At 39.8% G+C, this 19,109-nt stretch overlaps 1 protein-coding gene across 2 annotated transcripts in view; it reads left to right on the top strand.

Moving 5' to 3' along the window:
• CLTRN (collectrin, amino acid transport regulator) overlaps nt 1-17,346 on the top strand; it is a 40,389-nt gene extending 23,043 nt beyond the window's left edge. For both annotated transcript variants that reach the window (XM_025276342.2, XM_025276343.2), the window contains 2 exons: nt 4,870-5,064; nt 16,494-17,346. In XM_025276342.2, the coding sequence (XP_025132127.2) occupies nt 4,870-5,064; nt 16,494-16,650 (352 nt within the window). In that variant the 3' untranslated portion in view covers nt 16,651-17,346. The remainder of the gene's footprint in view (nt 1-4,869; nt 5,065-16,493) is intronic.
• Nucleotides 17,347-19,109: the final 1,763 nt, after the last annotated feature.

The following is a 19,109-nucleotide window of genomic DNA, read 5'->3' as shown; positions in this document are numbered from 1 at the left end:
GGATGCCAGTTAACATCTTCCAGTGCCCAGGACAGCACTTGCCAGCAAAGAACTGTTCAACCCCAAGTGTCGGCCGTGCTGTGGTTGAGAAGCTCTGCTTTAAACATTAGCTAAGAAGGTTTCATTCTGTCTTCTTTTGGCAAAAACACCCTATAAGGCACTATTGAGTGACGGTTCATCACATGCATTCTTGAGCCTGAATGCTCGGGTTTTGAATAGTCGTTTTGCCTCTTGATAGCTATTAGAATACAGACAAGTTACTTCCCCTCTTTTTGCTTTCCTCTTATCATCTATAAAACAGAAATAATTATGGTACTCTCCTCTGGGAGTTGCTGAGTAGATTAAATGCAAAACGTCTTGAGGGGCAAGTCATACCTTTGACTTTTATTTAGAAGTCAAGAAAAATATTCACATTTCTTGGGTTTCTAAGGACTTACCTTCTTGAGTTAATGTACAGTCCTTACCTTAAAGCATACTTTTTGGGGTAAAAAAAGGTAAAATCTGGAGTCTTATATAAATGAAAACTGAATGCTATCAAAGAATTTGGGCTTTCCTGGTGGCTCAGGTGGTAAAGAATCCACCTACAATGTGGGAGACCTGGTTTGATCCCTGGGTTGGGAAGATCCCTTGAAGAAGGCAACGGCTACCCATTCCAGTACTCTGGCCTGGAGAATTCCATGGACTATATACTCATGGGGTCGGAAAGAGTCAGACACTACTGAGCGACTTTCACTTTCACTTTCTTCAAAGATTTTCTCTTATAAGTTAATGAGGGAACTAGTAAGATGTTAAACCATTTTAATGGAGACTTCAAGGCAGCATGCAAATATAGGAATTGAAGATTTGTGGTGTTTATTTATTAAAAGATACGCCAGTCTATCCGTTGGCAGTGCTCCACCAGACACAATTCACCTGATTTTCTGTGGACAAGAATCATTTACATTATATTAGTTTTCTCAAACTTACAAATCTGAAAAATAATTCAAAGACAGTAAAAGGTGGAAAGTGTTCAGAAGGGTAGACTGGCCAGACACTCAGTCATATTTTTCACCCATTTGAATTTTTACCCATTTTTTTCTGACAGTTCCCCTCCTCCTCTCCTTGGGATTAGAATAAACTTTCAAAAGTGAAATATATTTCTTTCTGCACAGAAGCAGAGGATACAGTTTTTATTTCAATTAGTGTGCAATTTATGTGTGTCAAAACTTCAGATCCCACACATGATTGGTGTTGGGCAAATTGATTTAGAAATCAAGAAAGATGTACACATTTCTTGGGTTTCTAAGGATTTACCTTCTTGAGTTAATGTACAGTCCTTAGCTTTAAAAAGTACTTTTTAGGGAAAGAAGGGTAAAATCTTGACTCTCATATAAATGAAAAATAAATACTATCAAAGACTTTGGGCTTCCCTTGTGGCTCAGCTAGAGAATGAGTTCCCAATATAATCTTGATCCTGAGAAAGAAAGACTGAAACAAAGTTCACTCTCCTTACAAAGGGATTTACAGGTTATTGAAATGCACATTTTTCTCATTATATCTAGTGAAAGAACTCATTTGCTCTTTGTAAAACGTTAGCATTTAGGGTAGTCAGTGTATATTCCAATGCCAAATGTTTTTGTATGAACAACCATCTGTTTCCCTTGCTGAAGTGAAGGCATTGCGGCTCTGTACCAGTGGAAAATGGTTTAAGAAGAAGTTTGAATTAAATTATTTCTGCACTTTTGCCACTAAGACTACTGCTGAGAGCAACTACTTAGGGAGTAAAAATTAGGAATACTGTGTTTTGTGAGAAAAGGGATTTTATTCAAGCCCTGTGATCAGGGAGGACTCCAAGGAAAATGAGGGCACTGTGGTTAAACCAAGGCAATGGCACCCCACTCCAGTACTCTTGCCTGGAAGATCCCATGGACGGAGGAGCCTGGTAGGCTGCAATCCATGGGGTCGCTAAGAGTCGGGCACGACTGAGCGACTTCACTTTGACTTTTCACTTTCATGCATTGGAGAAGGCAATGGCAACCCACTCCAGTGTTCTTGCCTGGAGAATCCCAGGGACAGGGGAGCCTGGTGGGCTGCCGTCTATGGGGTCGCACAGAGTCGGACACGACTGAAGCGACTTAGCAGTGGTTAAACCAGGCTTCAGTTATTGTGAGGAGAAGGAGTGCTTAGGCTGAAGGTGGAGGATGGAGATGAATATGTTCACAACAAAATGTCTGTTTCAAAGGCCCCAGGAGGAAGGACTGTTTAGTGGATGATGGCCAGTAGAGTGGGAATTGATGTCAGGGTATGGATAGGGCTCATGGGGAGTGTATGAAATTAAAGGAAACAATACCAGGAAGGCAGGACAGAGTGAAAAGAAAGGAGATGGTACCTAGAAGGCGGCTAATAGGAATTTCAAGGCTGAAGAATCTATGTCATCGGGCAAAATGATACTAGTTCCACCTAGTGCTTGCTTAATATTTTCAGGTTCACGAGGCATATTCTGATGCATCTTTGGCTTTTAGTATCAACACCAGTCATTTCTGAATAATTATTACTATCCCTGCTTTATAAATGAGAAAATTGAGGCTCAGGGAGATTAATTGATTTTCCCAGGTCACCATGTGAGAAAAATAGAGTGACGACTTGAGCACAGGCACAATGCCTTCGCAACCAGTGATCCGCTCCACCGCCCCCCCCATAGAGTATCCACACCTCTCGAATTAGGTGAGGGGATGAAAGATCAGTTCTAAGATGCCTGTTTTTTATCTGTTTTGAGGACCTGGCTTTATTCAAAGCCAGTTTTGTCTAGAAAGTATCCATGTTGATTGACGCCTATTGGAGATTTCAGTGGTAGATGGAGATATAGTTTGTATTGAACTAGAACTTCTGACCAGCCTGACTGCTAAGCAAGAAAGTAGACAGAATGAGAACACAGAGCAGCTTTTCATTTTACCATTATCTGTTGGTAGGGGGGGCTCGTCATTTTGTGGAAAGTTTTGTGTTATCAAAATTAGGTTACAAAAAAGAAATCGTTCCATCGTTTGATAAAAATTGCATTGAAATTGTCCTGTGCTGCAGATCACCTGGCTAGGATTCTCCTTCACATGAGTAATCATGCCACCCTGTAGATTTTCATTTGCTGAGGGTGGTCTTTCCTGACACCCTGGTACTGGTCTGCAGAGATTCTGAAGCTGTTACTCTCGGGTTCAAGATGTGCACTCTCCAGTACAGAACTCAGCAGCCACACGTGGCTCTCAAGACCTCGAAATGTATCTAATCCAAGACTAGATATGCTCTGTCAAGTACACACCGAGTTTCAAGGACTGTGCCCAGAATAAAATGTGAACCAACTTACTATTGATTACATGTTGAAATGATATTTTCTTGGATATATTGGGCAAATATATATTATATTAAAGTCAGTTTTGCCTATTACTATTTTTTTAATGCAGCTCCTAGAAAATTTGACATCACCTAAGGTTCACATATTCTGATTTTCAGTTCTGCTCTAGAGATTGTTGAAATCAGCTCGTCTAGTGTAAATTCAGAAAAGACCATACATTATCTCCAAGAAATCGACCTAATTTGCAAATTCCAGCTAGAAATTTAGTTTGGGTCAAATAAGTTTTTGCTACCAACCCCTCCCTGACTGCTACCACCACCCAAAATGCAGATTTTCCCCAGGGAGCATAACACATTTACCTTCGTGTTTTTCTAAACTTTTGCTCCTAAAGCACCATTTACTTTAGTCATATGGAACTACTTGCAGTTGACGAAACAAATCATACTGTATACCGGGTCTCCAGTTCCTGTGCGGACTACAGGTCTGAAGTGAGTACTTTGGGTCCGCAGTATTCCCACTTGTCCCTCAAAGCACAGCTCAAAACTTGTCTTCCTAGGAAACCAGCTCTGACTTCTTACTATGCTGACACCTCTGCTGTATTCCCACTGTGCCCATTTTTACCTCTTTCATAGAACTTTTTGTACGCACTGTGATTGTGGAGGGACTGGTGGGCTGTTGTTCTAGACTGTAAGCTACTGGGGTATTTTTTTATTTTTTTAACCATTTGTATCTCTAGCACCTAGCAGAGGATTTGGTACTTAGCAAGTTTTCAGCAATTGTTTGTTGAATTGAATGGAAAAAAAGAGAAAAGATCAAACGGATGGATTCGCAGCTCCTCCTGGCTTCATGTTTTCTTTGTGCTCCTGATTTCCTTTTATTCTTATGTTTATCACCCACTTTTTACATATTAGTTTGGGTTTTCAGGCTGTTGGTGTTCATGTAAGCCACCTAAAGAGAGGGGAGAAGAGGGTCAGATGTATGAAAAGAGTAACATGGAAATTTACATTACTATGTATAAAATAGATAGCCAATGGGAGTTTGCTGTATGGCTCAGGAAACTCAAATAGGGGCTCTGTATCAACCTAGAAGGGTGGGATGGGGTGGGAGATGGGAGGGAGGTTCAAAAAGGAAGAGATATATGTATACCTATGGCTGATTCATGTTGAGGTTTGACAGAAAACAACAAAATTCTGCAAAGCAATTATCCTTCAATAAAAAATAAAAAAAAAAAAGAGAGAGTTCCCTCATTTTAATCTAGATGCTACCTCTCAGGAAATAAAATGTGGTGGGCAGAGCTCAAAACTCAGGACTTCACGTGATTTCTAGAACATTCGTGACAATGGAGGGCAGTAGTGCATATCAGGCACCTCTGTAGCAGAAAACCACAGCATGATTGCCCTCATCAGACTGTCTGTTCGACCTGGAATCTTCTGCTGGGGAGATGCTCTGTTTACAGAGAGGGTGGTAATCCCGGGGACACAGGGCTCTACCTTTGGTTTCTAATGTTTCTTCTCTCTTGTTTGTTTTTAATCATCCTTGTATTTTAGAATGAATAGAAACCGGATCAACAATGCCTTCTTTTTGAATGACCAGACTCTGGAATTTTTAAGAATTCCTTCCACTCTTGCACCACCTACTGACCCATCTGTGCCCATCTGGATTATTATATTTGGTGTGATATTCTGCATCGTCCTTGTGGCAACCATGCTATTGATTTTTTCAGGAATCCGGCAACATAGAAGGTAAGATATTTATAAAGGGAGACATTGAAAGAGCATTTTCCTGTTTCCTCATGACTTGGAAAAATAAGGAGATGATTTTCCCCTACCTGAAGTGAATCCCTTATATTGTAAACTGAAAAAGTGGACAATTTTCAAAATATCACTTATGCTTTTGTTTTTGGACAGTTTTTGGAGTCCAGAGTCCCTTACTTAACTATGACTACTTCTATTGTCATCTTTCTTTTCTACACCATGTGAATGTTTCATATCTGCTGCTGCTAAATCGCTTCAGTCGTGTCCGACTCTGTGTGACCCCATAGAGGGCAGCCCACCAGGCTCCCCCGTCCCTGGGATTCTCCAGGCAAGAGTACTGGAGTGGGTTGCCATTTCCTTCTCCGATGCATGAAAGTGAAAGGTGAAAGGGAAGTCGCTCAGTCATGTCCGAATCTTCGCAACCCCATGGACTGCAGCCCACCAGGCTCCCCCGTCCCTGGGATCCTCCAGGCAAGAGCACTGGAGTGGGATGCCATTGCCTTCTCCATTCCATATCTAGAGTTGTTTTTAACATGTGGGTAATGGTTTTTTACACTGGATATACAGAGCTTAGCAGGCTTCTCCGATAGGCAGAGTTAAACTTTGATTTTCACCCACCTCCAAATCCTGGTTCTTCCACCATTGTTCTCCTACCCTCTCTGGCCTGCCTCTTCCAGTACCTATAGCCACCATCTTGTACCAGATACTTTGTGATGTCTTTACATTCCCTCCCTTCGGACGCTTTTCCCTCGAGCCGTGTGATTTTATATAGACCCATCTTCTTCACAGTGGCCTTTGAATCATCTCCCTGTATCAGGATCACCTGGAACACTTGTTGAACATGTAGGCTCCTTTGCTCTACACAGAGCCACTAAAGTTCATTCTCTGAAGGAGATGCATTGTTTTAATTAAAACTTAGTTGATGTACAATTGAAAGAGGTATGTTTTAATGAATATCCAGCTAGTTCACTTTTTTGAGGGCTTCCGATTTAACTACTTATATTTCAATTACCACTCATGGAGTTCATTTAGCTGAATTCTGGGGCACATGCAAGCTTTGCTCACTAATTTATTGATATTACTTCCAGAGAGAATTTCAGAGTGGTGAAAGAGTTACTGAGGTAGGGAGGAAACAAAGCTTTCACAATGGAAGGAGAAAATACTCTTGTTTACAAGCACCTCTGATTCAGAGGGCAAGTGGAGAGAGTCCTCAGCTCTACTTTGATGCTTCTAAACCTTCCCTTCTGACACCAAGGAAGAGGAATTCTGTGAAGTGGGCATCACAGGGATACACATTGGTTTTCAAAAGTGTTGGTGCCCACACGGGACATGCAGGTTGTGTTTGGCCAAGTTTGTGTTCGAGTAAATGTTTCTGCTGAGATTTTCCACTTTCCATATGGTTCACGCTGGTTATTAGCAGAAGGTAATCATTTTAAATTTGCAGCTTTGCAATTGTTTTTCACAAATGGTCAGTGAAATGCTATGGAATGAATGTGATCTATGTCTAGTCCCTGAATTAAACTTAGGAATAAGATCAAGTTGTAATTGCTTGATTTTCTTGCTCTTGGCATGACATGTAATGCTGAGAGACTTGATCCAAATTATTAATTTGTTTTCTTTTGCTTTCTAGAATATTGGAAAAATTTTGTTGCGATATTTGCATGCCTGTGTTTAATAGCTTTAAGTTTTATATTAATCTGGAAATGCTAGGATTCCATGCTTTCTAGCAGTTGTAACCTTCATGAATTCACTTCATCCACTTGTTTCCCAATTTCCTCACTCGTATGCTATGATGTAGCTGGTGGAAGAATGGGCTTTGGAGATGGACTACTTGGATTCAAAATATTTATTGGCTAGACTCTGCTCTTGGATGTAATGCATTAACTGTATGGCTATCAAGAAGCACAGGCAGTGAGTCAGGGAAGCCAAGCTGAAGAGAACATAGTTTGTGGTGCTGGAGTCAAGTTGGTTAAATGTTTCTTTACTATCTGTGCATAGATAACTTTGCTCGAGGGACAGTGAGGTGTGTTAGAAAGAATTAATTTGTTGGAATCAAAAGTTAATAGAGTATCATTCTTGAAGGAGTGCCTGGCACACAGCAAGTGCTGAGTAAGTGTTAGCTCTTAGTGTTATTTTATTATCCTGCTATTGCTGGTCTTTCAGTTCATTTGTACTGGGATCAGCTATCTTCCTTCTGAGCAAACTCTCCAGTAATATAATAATTGGGCGTGTAGCATCATAATCTGTTGCTTGGGAGAAGTGACCCAGTTGCTACAAGCTTGCCTTCACAAATTTAGTTCATGTTCAAACCAGGAAAACAGATGGAGAAATCTCCTGTGTCAACCTGGAGAGCATCAATAATTAGCAAATAGAGACGGGACAGTCATGATAACCTTCTGAAGAAAAATTGATTTGTTAGGTTTTCCACTTGATATGGAAGAATTTTGCTGGGTTTCTCTTGGGACAAGTATTGCTTCAAAAGTGGGGAGAGGGTGCAGTTTGAAGTGGGAGGAGCTCTGATCTTTGTGATGAAACTTTTGTCTGTTTGTCAAAAAGATAGAAGTTGCCCTCAAAAGCCTTTAGTGTTGAGGAAGACACAGATTTGTTCAAGAATGCAATCGACAGGTTAGATAGTAATGAACATAGTTTGTGTGATAGAACACCTTAAACCTAGAGGCTCAGGAGGGGCCACAGGGTCATCTGAATCACCCTTCTACTTCTACAGAGAAGAGTGCCAGTGTCATCGAAGACATGTGCACCTTTTAAGTTACCTTTGGGAAAATTCTCAGGTGAAGCTTTAACTCTTCTGTTGGCCGTGTCAATAACAGCATTCCACTGATTGTTCAGAACCTCTGGGTGGAAAGTGTGCAGTCACTGTGGCCCAAACTGGGTGAACTCAAATACTAGCTATACCTGTTAGCTGAGCGAGGTTTGTTGCATCATCAAATTTCTCCATCTGTACGAGGGAGGTAATGTCTCACAGGGCTTCCGTGAAGACTGGGTGAGAGAAATGTGTATCAAGTATAATATGTACTAAATAAATAGTAATTATGATCCAAGATGAGCTTAACCCATTTCTGTGGTCAAAGAATGCTGGAAAAGATCACTTTTCCATCCAGATATTGCCACAGTAGTGCAGAAGAAGCTTCTCCAATTCATTGGCCTATTGCCTGAGATTTTATTAGTTAACAAACACCTATTTTAAAAAGCCAGAGGCCTTGTTAGGTCAGCTGTTTACTGTAATAGTGGTGAACTGGCTAATCAGCCTTCTCTCTAAAAAACCAATACCCTGATTCGTAGCATTTGCTGATTTCCTATCCACTCTGAAATTTCTGAATATTTAACAGTCTCCTCTTGCAAGCCTGAACCAGCAGGTTTCAGCATGTCATCACAACTGCTGCCTCTTCGGGAAGTAAATTTGAGGAGATTGCTTCCTTTCTCTATTACCATCTAGTTGAGAACAGCAGTTTGTGAGATAAGAGGTTTGTGGAAGGCAAAGAGTTAGAAAAGTGATTTTTTTCTTTTAGAGAACGATTAGGAAGTTGGGCAGGTGGAAAGGCAACTAAGACAAACTGCATATACTTGGCAATGACATCTGTACTAGATCTGTGTCTAGCCCCAGGCTGGAAGTGGGTATTTTAGCTCTTTGGTCAGCTTTATGATAATGGCGATGATGAGGGTGGTGACAGTGATGGGGGATGATGGCGATGGCTTTAATGGTGGGAATGATGTGATAATGGGAATGATGATGAAGTTGATGAGGTGATGTGTGTTTTAGTTGAAAAAACACTGGATCGATACTCTTGGTTTTGGGTCCCAGTCTTAGGCCCTAGCATTTATTGGCTGAGTGCCTTGATGCAGTCACATACAGAAAATGAGGATAGTATTTTCTTAAATAGTGATGCTGATGGGAAGACAAAATTAGAGAATACACACAAGTGCTTTAGACACTGGGGAATGCTGTATCAGTGTAAAGAAGCATCACCATCAAAAAGCAGTTACAAAGTGCTAATTCTATGCAACCTGGCATTTGGGGCTATAAAAGGAAAGTCACAGACACAGCGCAATTTCAGACTTGTATGTATGTATTAGAATTGATTCATGAATCTTTTACATAAATGGACTGTTGTAACGTTGTTATCTTAGGAAGGGACCTTAAACAATGATCTGTATCCATTTCTCCAGATGCCAAGGCCCAGAGAGGTAAAAATATCTTATTCCATTCCTTTATTGACCATGCGTTCTGTGATAGGAACTCTAGAATGTATTGTGGAAGAGATGTACAGAGATAACATGGGTGGCCCTTGCCTATAAGGAGATGATAATCTTGTAGTTGTAACAAAGCCAGGTCAAGGACTCAGGACATTGAACACTGGCTAATGGTCACAGTTGACCAGAGTCAGTAGTAAATTCACTTGATTTCCTTCTGGTTTTATTTCTCTTCCCATAATTCAATAGTAAAGAAAAGTGCATTTGGCTTTGTATGAATTTTTTCATGCAAGAGACTGGGGCTCAGCCAACGTTTTCACATACTGAAACTTCATGTTCTTATAAAGTCTCAGTCAAATGAGTGAACTGTCTTGAAAATAGAAATGTAAATGAACTGAGAAATGTTAGAGCTGATAATTGTTTTACTTTGCTAATCTTAAATGTACACAGTCAATAGGAATCAAATATGTGTGTTGAGCGAAGTGTGGGAAGATGAAGTAAGTTCCAGGTCCATTCCTTTCACCAGTCAGTTCTGAAAGACAAGTTGCTCTCCATGTTTGAGTCTCAGTTCTTTCTTTCAAAAACAGATGATAGTAAAATCCACATAGTATTACAGTAGGCATTAGATAAGATGATGTATACAAAGCAGTCGTCTTTGTAATAGACACTAATTTGCATTGTTTTTGCTATCACATGGCAGATAAAAAGAGACCTGCCTACACACATATTGTTAGACCGTAATGGTTCTAGTATTTAAACCAGATGTCCTTGGTGCCAAAGCCCACCAGTCTCACTATGCTGCAACGCCCACTAAAATTGTTCTAGCAACACTGCAGTTTCCCAGGGCTCTTCTACGCTGATTAGATGACAGTTGCAATTCCCCAATCATTAACTCTGGCCCGTTTTGAAATCATATTTGTGTGTCCTTTGTTGTTTTTCTGGCTGTTCTTGAGCCTTGGCTTTTCAACCTTATCTTGTTTGAAGGGAGACAGAAATACTCTTTCTGGTTTTAGCTGCCACTAGTTTATCTTGAGCAAACTTAACACCGCTTTGCCACGTGGGCCACCCAATACAAGCAGACCGACCTCCTTTTCTTGTGCTTCACTTTATTGCGTGTTTTTTACAAATTGAGGTTTTATGGGAGTTTTTTACAGATTGAAGTTTTATGGCAGCCCGCATCAAGCAAGTCTATCAGCACCATTTTTCCAACAGCATTTGTTCACTTTGTGTCTCTGTGTCACATTTGGTAATTCTTGCAATGTGTCAGTCATTTTCATTATTTTTTTATTTGTTATGGTGATCTGTGATCAGTGATCTTTGATGTTACTGTTGGAATTTGGGGTGTGAGCTCCATAGACCATGCCCATATAAGATGACAAACTTAATGGTGAATATTGTGTGTTCTGACTGCTCCACCAACCAGCTTTTACCCATCTCTCTCCCTCTCATCGGGCCTTTCTATTTCCTGAGACAAGACTATTGACATCAGGCTAATTAATAACCCTACAGTGGCTTCTAAGTGTTCAAGTGAAAGAAAGAGTCACGTATCTGACTTTAAATCAAAAGCTAGAAATGATTGAGCTTAGTGGGGAAAGCATGTTGAAAGCTGAGACAGGCTGAAAGCTAGACCTCTTACACCAATCAGTTAGGCAAGTTGTGAATGTGAGGGAAAAGTTCTTGAAGGAAATAAAAGTGCTAATTCAGTGAATACACAAGTGATAAGAAAGTGAAACAGCTTTATTGCTGATGTGGAGAAAGTTTCAGTGGTCTGGATAGGTATAACAGAAACAGAAAATCACCATATAATAGTAATTGATTCTGCGGAGGCTTCTCAATGGATACTATCACTGAGTAGAAGTTGATTAGAGAATAGGATACTCACAGGGTCTCAATGCAACACTCCTATGAGCAATGTACTGATTATACAGAGATATTTGTATTTTGTAAAGGGAGAAATTTGGTGAATATCACCACCAATGACACAAAATGACAAGTGCCTCTAGATGTGATGCACTGAGAAGATACATTTTTTAAAAACAAAACTCTGTGTTCCTGCCCAGCTCCATCACCATTTTTTTTTAACCTGAATCTCTCAGGAGGAACTGCTGCTGCTAAGTCACTTCAGTCGTGTCTGACTCTGTGCGACCCCATAGATGGCAGCCCACCAGGCTCCCCGGTCCCTGGGATTCTCCAGGCAAGAACACTGGAGTGGGTTGCCATTTCCTTCTCCAACGCATGAAAGTGAAAAGTGATAGTGAAGTTGCTCAGTCGCGTCTGACCCTCAGCGACCCCATGGACTGCGTCAAACACAAATTAAAAGATATTTTGTAAAAACAGTTGAACTGAATTCAGCATAGAATAGACACTCCACCAGTGTGCTTAAAGCTGGATGGACAGACATGAGTGTCTGGCTAGCGAGAAAGACAGATAAATGGATATATCAATGAATGCAGATCAATGACTGGCTGGCTGGATAATAAACTAATAGATGGATGGATGTGTGGGTGGATGGATAGATGATTAGAGAGTAACTGGGTGATGAAACAAACAATTGGATAAATGGATGGATGGATGCTCTACACAAAGTTACTCAGACAATAACCCAAGGCAGATTTTGAATAGGATCTACCAGAAGAAAGAGAAAAAAGAGAGAAAGAAGGAAAAGAGGAAGGGAGGAGGGAAATACACACATGTGATATTTCTTGTATTTCTTGAAGAGTTATTTTTTTAAATGGATGGAGGAAAATACTCATTTTCATACCTTAGAAACTAGAAGTGGTATAGATTTTTGCCAGGCTTCACTGATGGTTTATTAATTTCAAATAGGTGGAGTTGATAACATTCAAGTAGCATTCCAACACCATAGATCTCACTGTAATCACTTGAAACTATTTTGCCATTGTACATGCTACTGTCAAAGGTCCAAATGTGCCATTACAGCCCCAATGCTGGGAATGGAAGTTGGCGGGTTGTAGTCCCAGAGACCTAGGTAAGGACAGGCTGCTGTGTTTTTACTTCCTCAGGGTTAAGATACTCCACTGTCCATCCTAAGCATCAGCAGTCAATAATCAGTTCCACTTTGGGTGGGCATACGATTTCCTGTGATGATAAGGTCCTCCAGCCAGGTGAAATCACCTACCAGAGGACTAAAATTCTTTGGCCCCTCCTCCTGTAGACATGGGTATCCTATCACTCTCCACGTTGTCCAAAAGGCAAAGGCAACTGACATTCTATAACCATCGAACACATCATGTCCATTCATATTACCCAACACTCATTCAATACCTATGTTTTGAGTGCCTATTATGCATTGGAAGAGACACAGTTCTTGTCCTAAAGTGAACAGAAAGGGCTCAATAAAAAAGAAAAACTCCAAAGTTCACTTATCCTTCGCTCCCTTTTTACGGATTTTAAAAAGCAAAAGTGATGGTTCAGTAGGAATGATACTCTAGTGACAAATTTATATTTATAAATTATCATAAAAAATGCCTATGCTGTGCTGTGCTTAGTCAGTCATGTCGAGTTCTTTGCCCATAGACTGTAGCCTGCCAGGCTTCACTGTCCATGGGGATTCTCCAGGCAAGAATACTGGAGGGGATTGCCATGCCCTCCTGCAGGAGATCTTCCCCAACCAGGGATTGAACCCAGGTCTCCTGCATTGCAGGTGAATTCTTTACCATCTGAGCCACCAGGAAAGCCCTAGGTCATGCAATTTCTCCCTAAATCACTCTTCATCAGGCTTGGAGTGAGTAATACTTATTCACAACAATAAATAGGTTTTTAACATTCAAGTTTTACCCTGAAATTTGTGTATGTAAGTATGAAACCCATATTACAAAAATCTTAATGGATGGAGCATTCCGAAATAAGTGGCAATGCAATCAATGGTAGTCTTAGAAGTAATGACTGCTAGTGTTCATTTGCCAGTTTCTTCAATTAAAAAATGTTTTTTATGGAATTAGAAGAAAAATTGCAGAGGGCAGGACACTTGTAGATCATGGCAAGAAACTTGCCCTCTCTCAGTCACGAAGGGAAAATGATCCACCAGGCATCAAAAGGAATGGGAAAGAACGAAAAAGGAAGAAGTAGATGAATGAGAACAAGTTTCTCTTCTTTAGAAGAAGGATTTCTTCATCAAAAAGATTCTGAGCAAAATAGCTATGGAAATGTATCAAAATGAGAACTGTGTTCATGGCAAATTATGCACATATTATTCTTTTGTGACTTTAGATCCAGTTGTTCAGAGTCTCGACATTGTGGCCTTCACAAACTGCAGACTCAGTAACTTGCTGGCTGAGGGACATGATAAGAAGCTCAAAGGTTATCTAACAGTAATACAGCCCTTTGTCACATTTCGCAGTATGTCCTGTAATAAACTGATTCACTGCCTGTGCATTGCTCTAAGTATAATAAAACTTATCTTTCTGGATCATTCCTATTTGATGTTCTGCTAAAAACATGAATTCTTTTTCCTGAAAAATAAAATTGAGTGTTAGTGACTTCCGTTCTTCCTGCATCGTTCAGGAAGAGGATTTAAAAATAAAAGAAAGCAACCTGTGAGTAAAACACCTGAAAGTACGTCTTAGGAGTCTTCCAGGGGCTATCTGTCATAAATCCAGACAGAAAATGGGCAAAAGAGGTAACGAGAAAAGTACAGGCATACCTCAGAGATGTAGCAGGCTTCAGTAGACTGCAATAAAGTGATCCACATGTTTTTGGTTTCCCAGGGCATTTAAAAGCTATGTTTACATTCTACTGTAGACTATGAACTGTGCAATAGCAGTATGTCTTAAAAAATCACTGTACATACCTTAATTTAAAAATATTTTGGAGATAAAAAATGCTAACCATCATCTGAGCCTTCAGCAAATTATAACCTTTCTATTAGAGAAGGGTCTTGCCTTAATGTCGATGGCTGCTGACTGAACAGGGTGGTAGTTGCTGAAGGCTGGGTGGCTGTGGCAATTTCTGAAAATAAGACAGCAAAGTTTTCCACATTGATTGACTCTTCCTTTCATGAAGCATTTGTCTGTAACATGCAATGCTGTTTGGTACAATTTTACCCACAATAGAACTGCTTTCAAAATTGGAGTTAATCCTTTCAAACCCTGTCGCTGTATTATCAAAGTTTATGCAATATTTTAAATCCCTGGTTGACGTTTCATCATCTTCACAGCAATTTTACTGAGTAGATTCCATCTCAAGAAACCACTTTTTTGGCTCATCCATAAAAAGCAAGTTCTTATTCTGTTAAAGTTTTCTCACAGGATTGCAACAATTCAGTCACATTCTCAGGCTCCACTTTTAATTCTAGTTCTCTTGCTTTTTCTACCACATCTGCAGCTGCTTCCTCCACTTAAGCCTTGAACCCCTCCAAGTTATCCCTGATGATTGGAATCATCTTCTTCCAAACTCCTGTGAATGTTGATATTTGGACTTCTTCCCATGAATCATGAATGTTCTAAATGGAATCTAGAATGGTGACTCCTTCACAGAATGTTTTGACTGACTATGCCCAGATCTACCAGAGCAATCACTACGGCAGCTCTAGCCTGATGAAGTGTATTTCTTAAATAATATGACTTGAAAGTCGAAAGTACTCCTTGATCCATGGACTGCAGAATGGGTGCTGTGTTAACAGCCATAAGAACAACATTAATCTTGTTATATATCTCCATCAGAGCTCTTGGGTGACCAGGTGCATTGTCAATGGGCAGTAATACTTTGAAAGGAATCTTTTCCTGAGCAGTAGGCCTCAAGAGTGGGCTTAAAAATATCCAGTGAACCATGTTGTAAAAAGATGTGCTGTTATCCAGGCTTTGTTCTAAGGGCCTTGGAATTTTCAGAATGATAAATGAGCATTGGCTTCAACTTTGAGTCACCAGCTAATTAGCCACTAACAAGAAAGTCAGTCTGTGCTCTGAAACTCTGAAGGCAGGGACTGACTTCTCCTCTCTAGCTATGGAAGTCCTGGGTGGCATGTTCTTCCAATAAAAGGCTGTTGGATCTACACTGAAAATCTGTTGTTTAGCATAGCCAGCCTCATTAATTATAGTTGTCATTATTTTGTAAACAAGAGCTCTCTCGTTCTCTCTTTTCTCTGCCTTCCTCCACCATGTTCTTTAAAGCACTTTGAAAATGAACTCTCATGTAGGACCCATAGACCTTGGTCATCACTGGGGCATCTTCATCACTTCCTCACCCACTGGAGACTCACTAAGGTTCTAAGGGACTTTCATAGTGGTGGGAGTCCATTCTGGTCACCTCGGCAATGTCCACCATCCCAGCCATGTGATCCACTCAGGTCTGCCTCTTTGGAGTTTCCACAAATTTCTGGGACAAGAGAATCTCTGACAGGTCTGGAAGCCTCATGCCTAACATCGTGCCTCCATGGTGCCCCAACAACCTATGATAATCCTCAGAGAAACTCTTCTGCCCTCTGGTTGCCTAGAGGTACTCACTCACGTTTCTCTTCTCCACCTTCCTTTGTGATAGTTGAGCACAGTTGGCTCAGTGTCTTGGCCTTTCACAAAAGACAGGAAGAATCTTTGAATTCAAGGCTATATTTTTCCACACCCCAGGGAAATATTAAGGGACTGGTTACCACTTAGGTTGAGATATCAGGGTTTTCAAAGGGTCTGAGAATGAGTAACTTAAAAATTTATCCTGTTAAATTGAATTTTTTGAAATAACCTGGGATTATAGCTATGAATTGTAATGTAATTAGTAAAATGTGTTCTGAGTTCCAAAAACCTGACTTACAAATGAATACAACTATTTTGTAATGAGTAGAGGCAAGGAATGATACCTGCAGTTTATAATGATTACATCCTTCTACAAAGTAATATGAGTTTGCTTCTTGATATTTCATTTCAATCTGATTATACATTTCCCTCACATTCCTTCATGCAGTTTGTGTGTATGAATGTACATATGAATATATGTGTATATAAAAGCATACTCATTTATATAAATATATATATTCTTTCATATATATATAATCCATGCAGATTTCTGATCTTGATACCATCTTTTCACCTCATCAACTTTTTATGATCCTTGAAATTTATTTGAAAATACACAATGTCACCCATTTTTCCAATCATCCTAAGGTTTCTCTTCCCTTTCCTGATCTCCATCTTGGAACAGAAGACCATGCTTTCTCTTCCTAGATCTAGATCCCAATCATTCTTTTTATGTGCATTTAGGAAGAACAAAGGACCATCTGAAATGGAAGACAGTGAAGATAAGTGTGAAAATGTGATCACGATTGAAAATGGCATCCCCTGTGATCCCCTGGACATGAAAGGAGGGCACATTAACGATGCTTTTGTGACAGAAGATGAGCGGCTCACCCCTCTCTGAAGGGCTACTGTTTTGCTCCCCCCCTGAAACTCAACACTTGTGTCTGTGCAACTGCTGAGCATCACAGTTTATCGAGGCAAGACTATATATTTTGTTTTCATCATTCTTCTTTTGTAAGAATTTTGAATGTGCATGAAATGAAAGGGCAATGAATTATACCCATGAAGACTATTGGAATCATAAGCTGCTGACTATTCAAAATATTCTAAAATAATTCCCTGATAACACAGTGTATGAGTGTAGTCATGTGGCATTTGCAGTTATTGATTTTAAAAATATATTAGTATTTAAGCATTTCTAGTCATAAGGTCAGGCCAGCATATATATATATATATACACATATATATACATATATATGTGTATATATATATATATATATCACACTTTTGAAGATCTAAGAAAAAAATATTTTTCCAGTGGAGAATGCCTGTAATATGGTGTCTAAATCATTGAAAATGGATCCTTTTAAATATCATATTCTGTATATGATTAGATAAGGAAGAATAACAAATAATTACTGTAAATTGGATGGATAAAAATGGGAGTGTTGAAATACAAGGTGGAACTTGATCCTGTTATCATACCAACAGTTGCTTATATATTTTTTCTACAAGTCTCTGATAGGGCAGCTCTGCAGTTTGTAAAAGTACAGTCTATGCTAACTTAATAAAGTACTTATCATCTTTTTTTGATTAACTGACTGACTGTGGTCTGCAATTTGTTTTCACACTGTGGAACATAGTAAGTTTAATTTTTATGTTGTTTAATCTGCTTTCCAGTCCTAGAAATAAATTGCTTTTGTTGTGTGTATCCCTGCTTGAAGATTGTAGTTTTTAGACTTGATTTTACCCTCAGAATGAGAGAAAATAATAGCAAATGAAACAACTGACAAAGGATTAATCTCTAAAATATACAAGCAGCTCATACAACTCAATACCAGAAAAACAAACAACCCAATCAAAAAGTAGGCAGAAGACCTAAACAAACAGTTCTCCATAGAAGACATACAGATGGCTAATAAACACATGAAAAGATGCTCAACATCACTCATTATCAGAGAAATGCAAATCAAAACTACAATAAGGTATCACCTCACACTGGTCAGAATGGCCATCATCAAAAAGTCTACAAACAATAAATGCTGGAAAGGGTGTGGAGAAAGGGGAACACTCTTGCAATGTTGATGGGAATGTAAATTGATACAGCCACTATGGAGAACAGTGTGGAGAGTCCTTAAAAAACTAGGAATAAAACTACCATATGACCCAGGAATCCCACCACTGGACATATACCCTGAGAAAACCAGAATTGAAAAAGACACATGTAACCCAATGTTCATTACAGCTCTATTTACAATACCTAGGACATGGAAGCAGCCTAGATGTCCATCGACAGATGAGTGGATAAAAATGTTGTGGTACATATATACAATGGAATATTACTCAGCCATCAAAAGGAACGCATTTGAGTCAGTTCTAATGAGGTAGATGAACCTAGAGCCTATTATACAGAGTGAAGTAACTCAGAAAGAAAAAAACAAGTATCATATATTAATGCATATATATGTAATCTAGAAAGATGGTACTGATGAACCTATTTGCAGGCAGCAATGAGGATGCAGACGTAGAAAACAGACTTGTGGACACAGTAGGGGGGAAGGAGAGGTTGGGACCAATCGAAAGACGAACATTGAAACATTTATATTACCATATGTAAAATAGATAGCCAGTGAGAATGTGCTGTATGATGCAGGGAGCTCAAACCTGGTGCTCTGTGGCAGCCTAGAGGGTGGGATGGGGTGGGAGGTGGGGAGCAGGTTCTACAGGGTGGGGACATATGTATAGCTGTGGCTGATTTATGTTGATGTATGACAAACTAACACAATATTGTAAAGCAATTATCCTCCAATTAAAAGAATCATACTAATAGACTTGATTTTACTTCCAGATAGGTATCGTTCTAAATTCTAATAATAATTATTATGCATGTACTGGGAAAGATTGAGGGCGGGAGGAGAAGGGGACGACAGAGGATGCGATGGTTGGATGGCATCACCGACTCTATGGACATGGGTTTGGGTGGACTCCAGGAGTTGGTAATGGACAGGGAGGCCTGGCATGCTGCGGTTCATGGGGTCACAAAGAGTCAGACAGGACTGAGCAACTGAACTGAACTGAATTGATAGAAAATTTGCAGCTCAGTCTCCACCCACTGCCATCACCAACAGTTGGTGTTATAGCAGTAGTCTCTAACTCACTTCCCATATCCCTTTTTATTTTGAAGGCATGAGATGGACCAATTTGATCACTAGATCATTTTCTTCACTGTTTATCATGAAGCTGAGGGGATTTGTTCCACTTGCAAAGGTCTGTTCCACTAAATATCCTTGCTGAGGAAGTTTTCTTTGCTAGCAGAAATGCGCTGTAAAGTTGACCATCAATATAACAGCAAAATAGAGC

The sequence above is a fragment of the Bubalus bubalis genome, chromosome X (genome assembly GCF_019923935.1).
Source record: "Bubalus bubalis isolate 160015118507 breed Murrah chromosome X, NDDB_SH_1, whole genome shotgun sequence".
In the NCBI taxonomy this organism is placed as follows: domain Eukaryota; kingdom Metazoa; phylum Chordata; class Mammalia; order Artiodactyla; family Bovidae; genus Bubalus; species Bubalus bubalis.
Note: the sequence above shows the minus strand (reverse complement) of the source record. Positions and strands in the feature narration are given on the sequence as shown.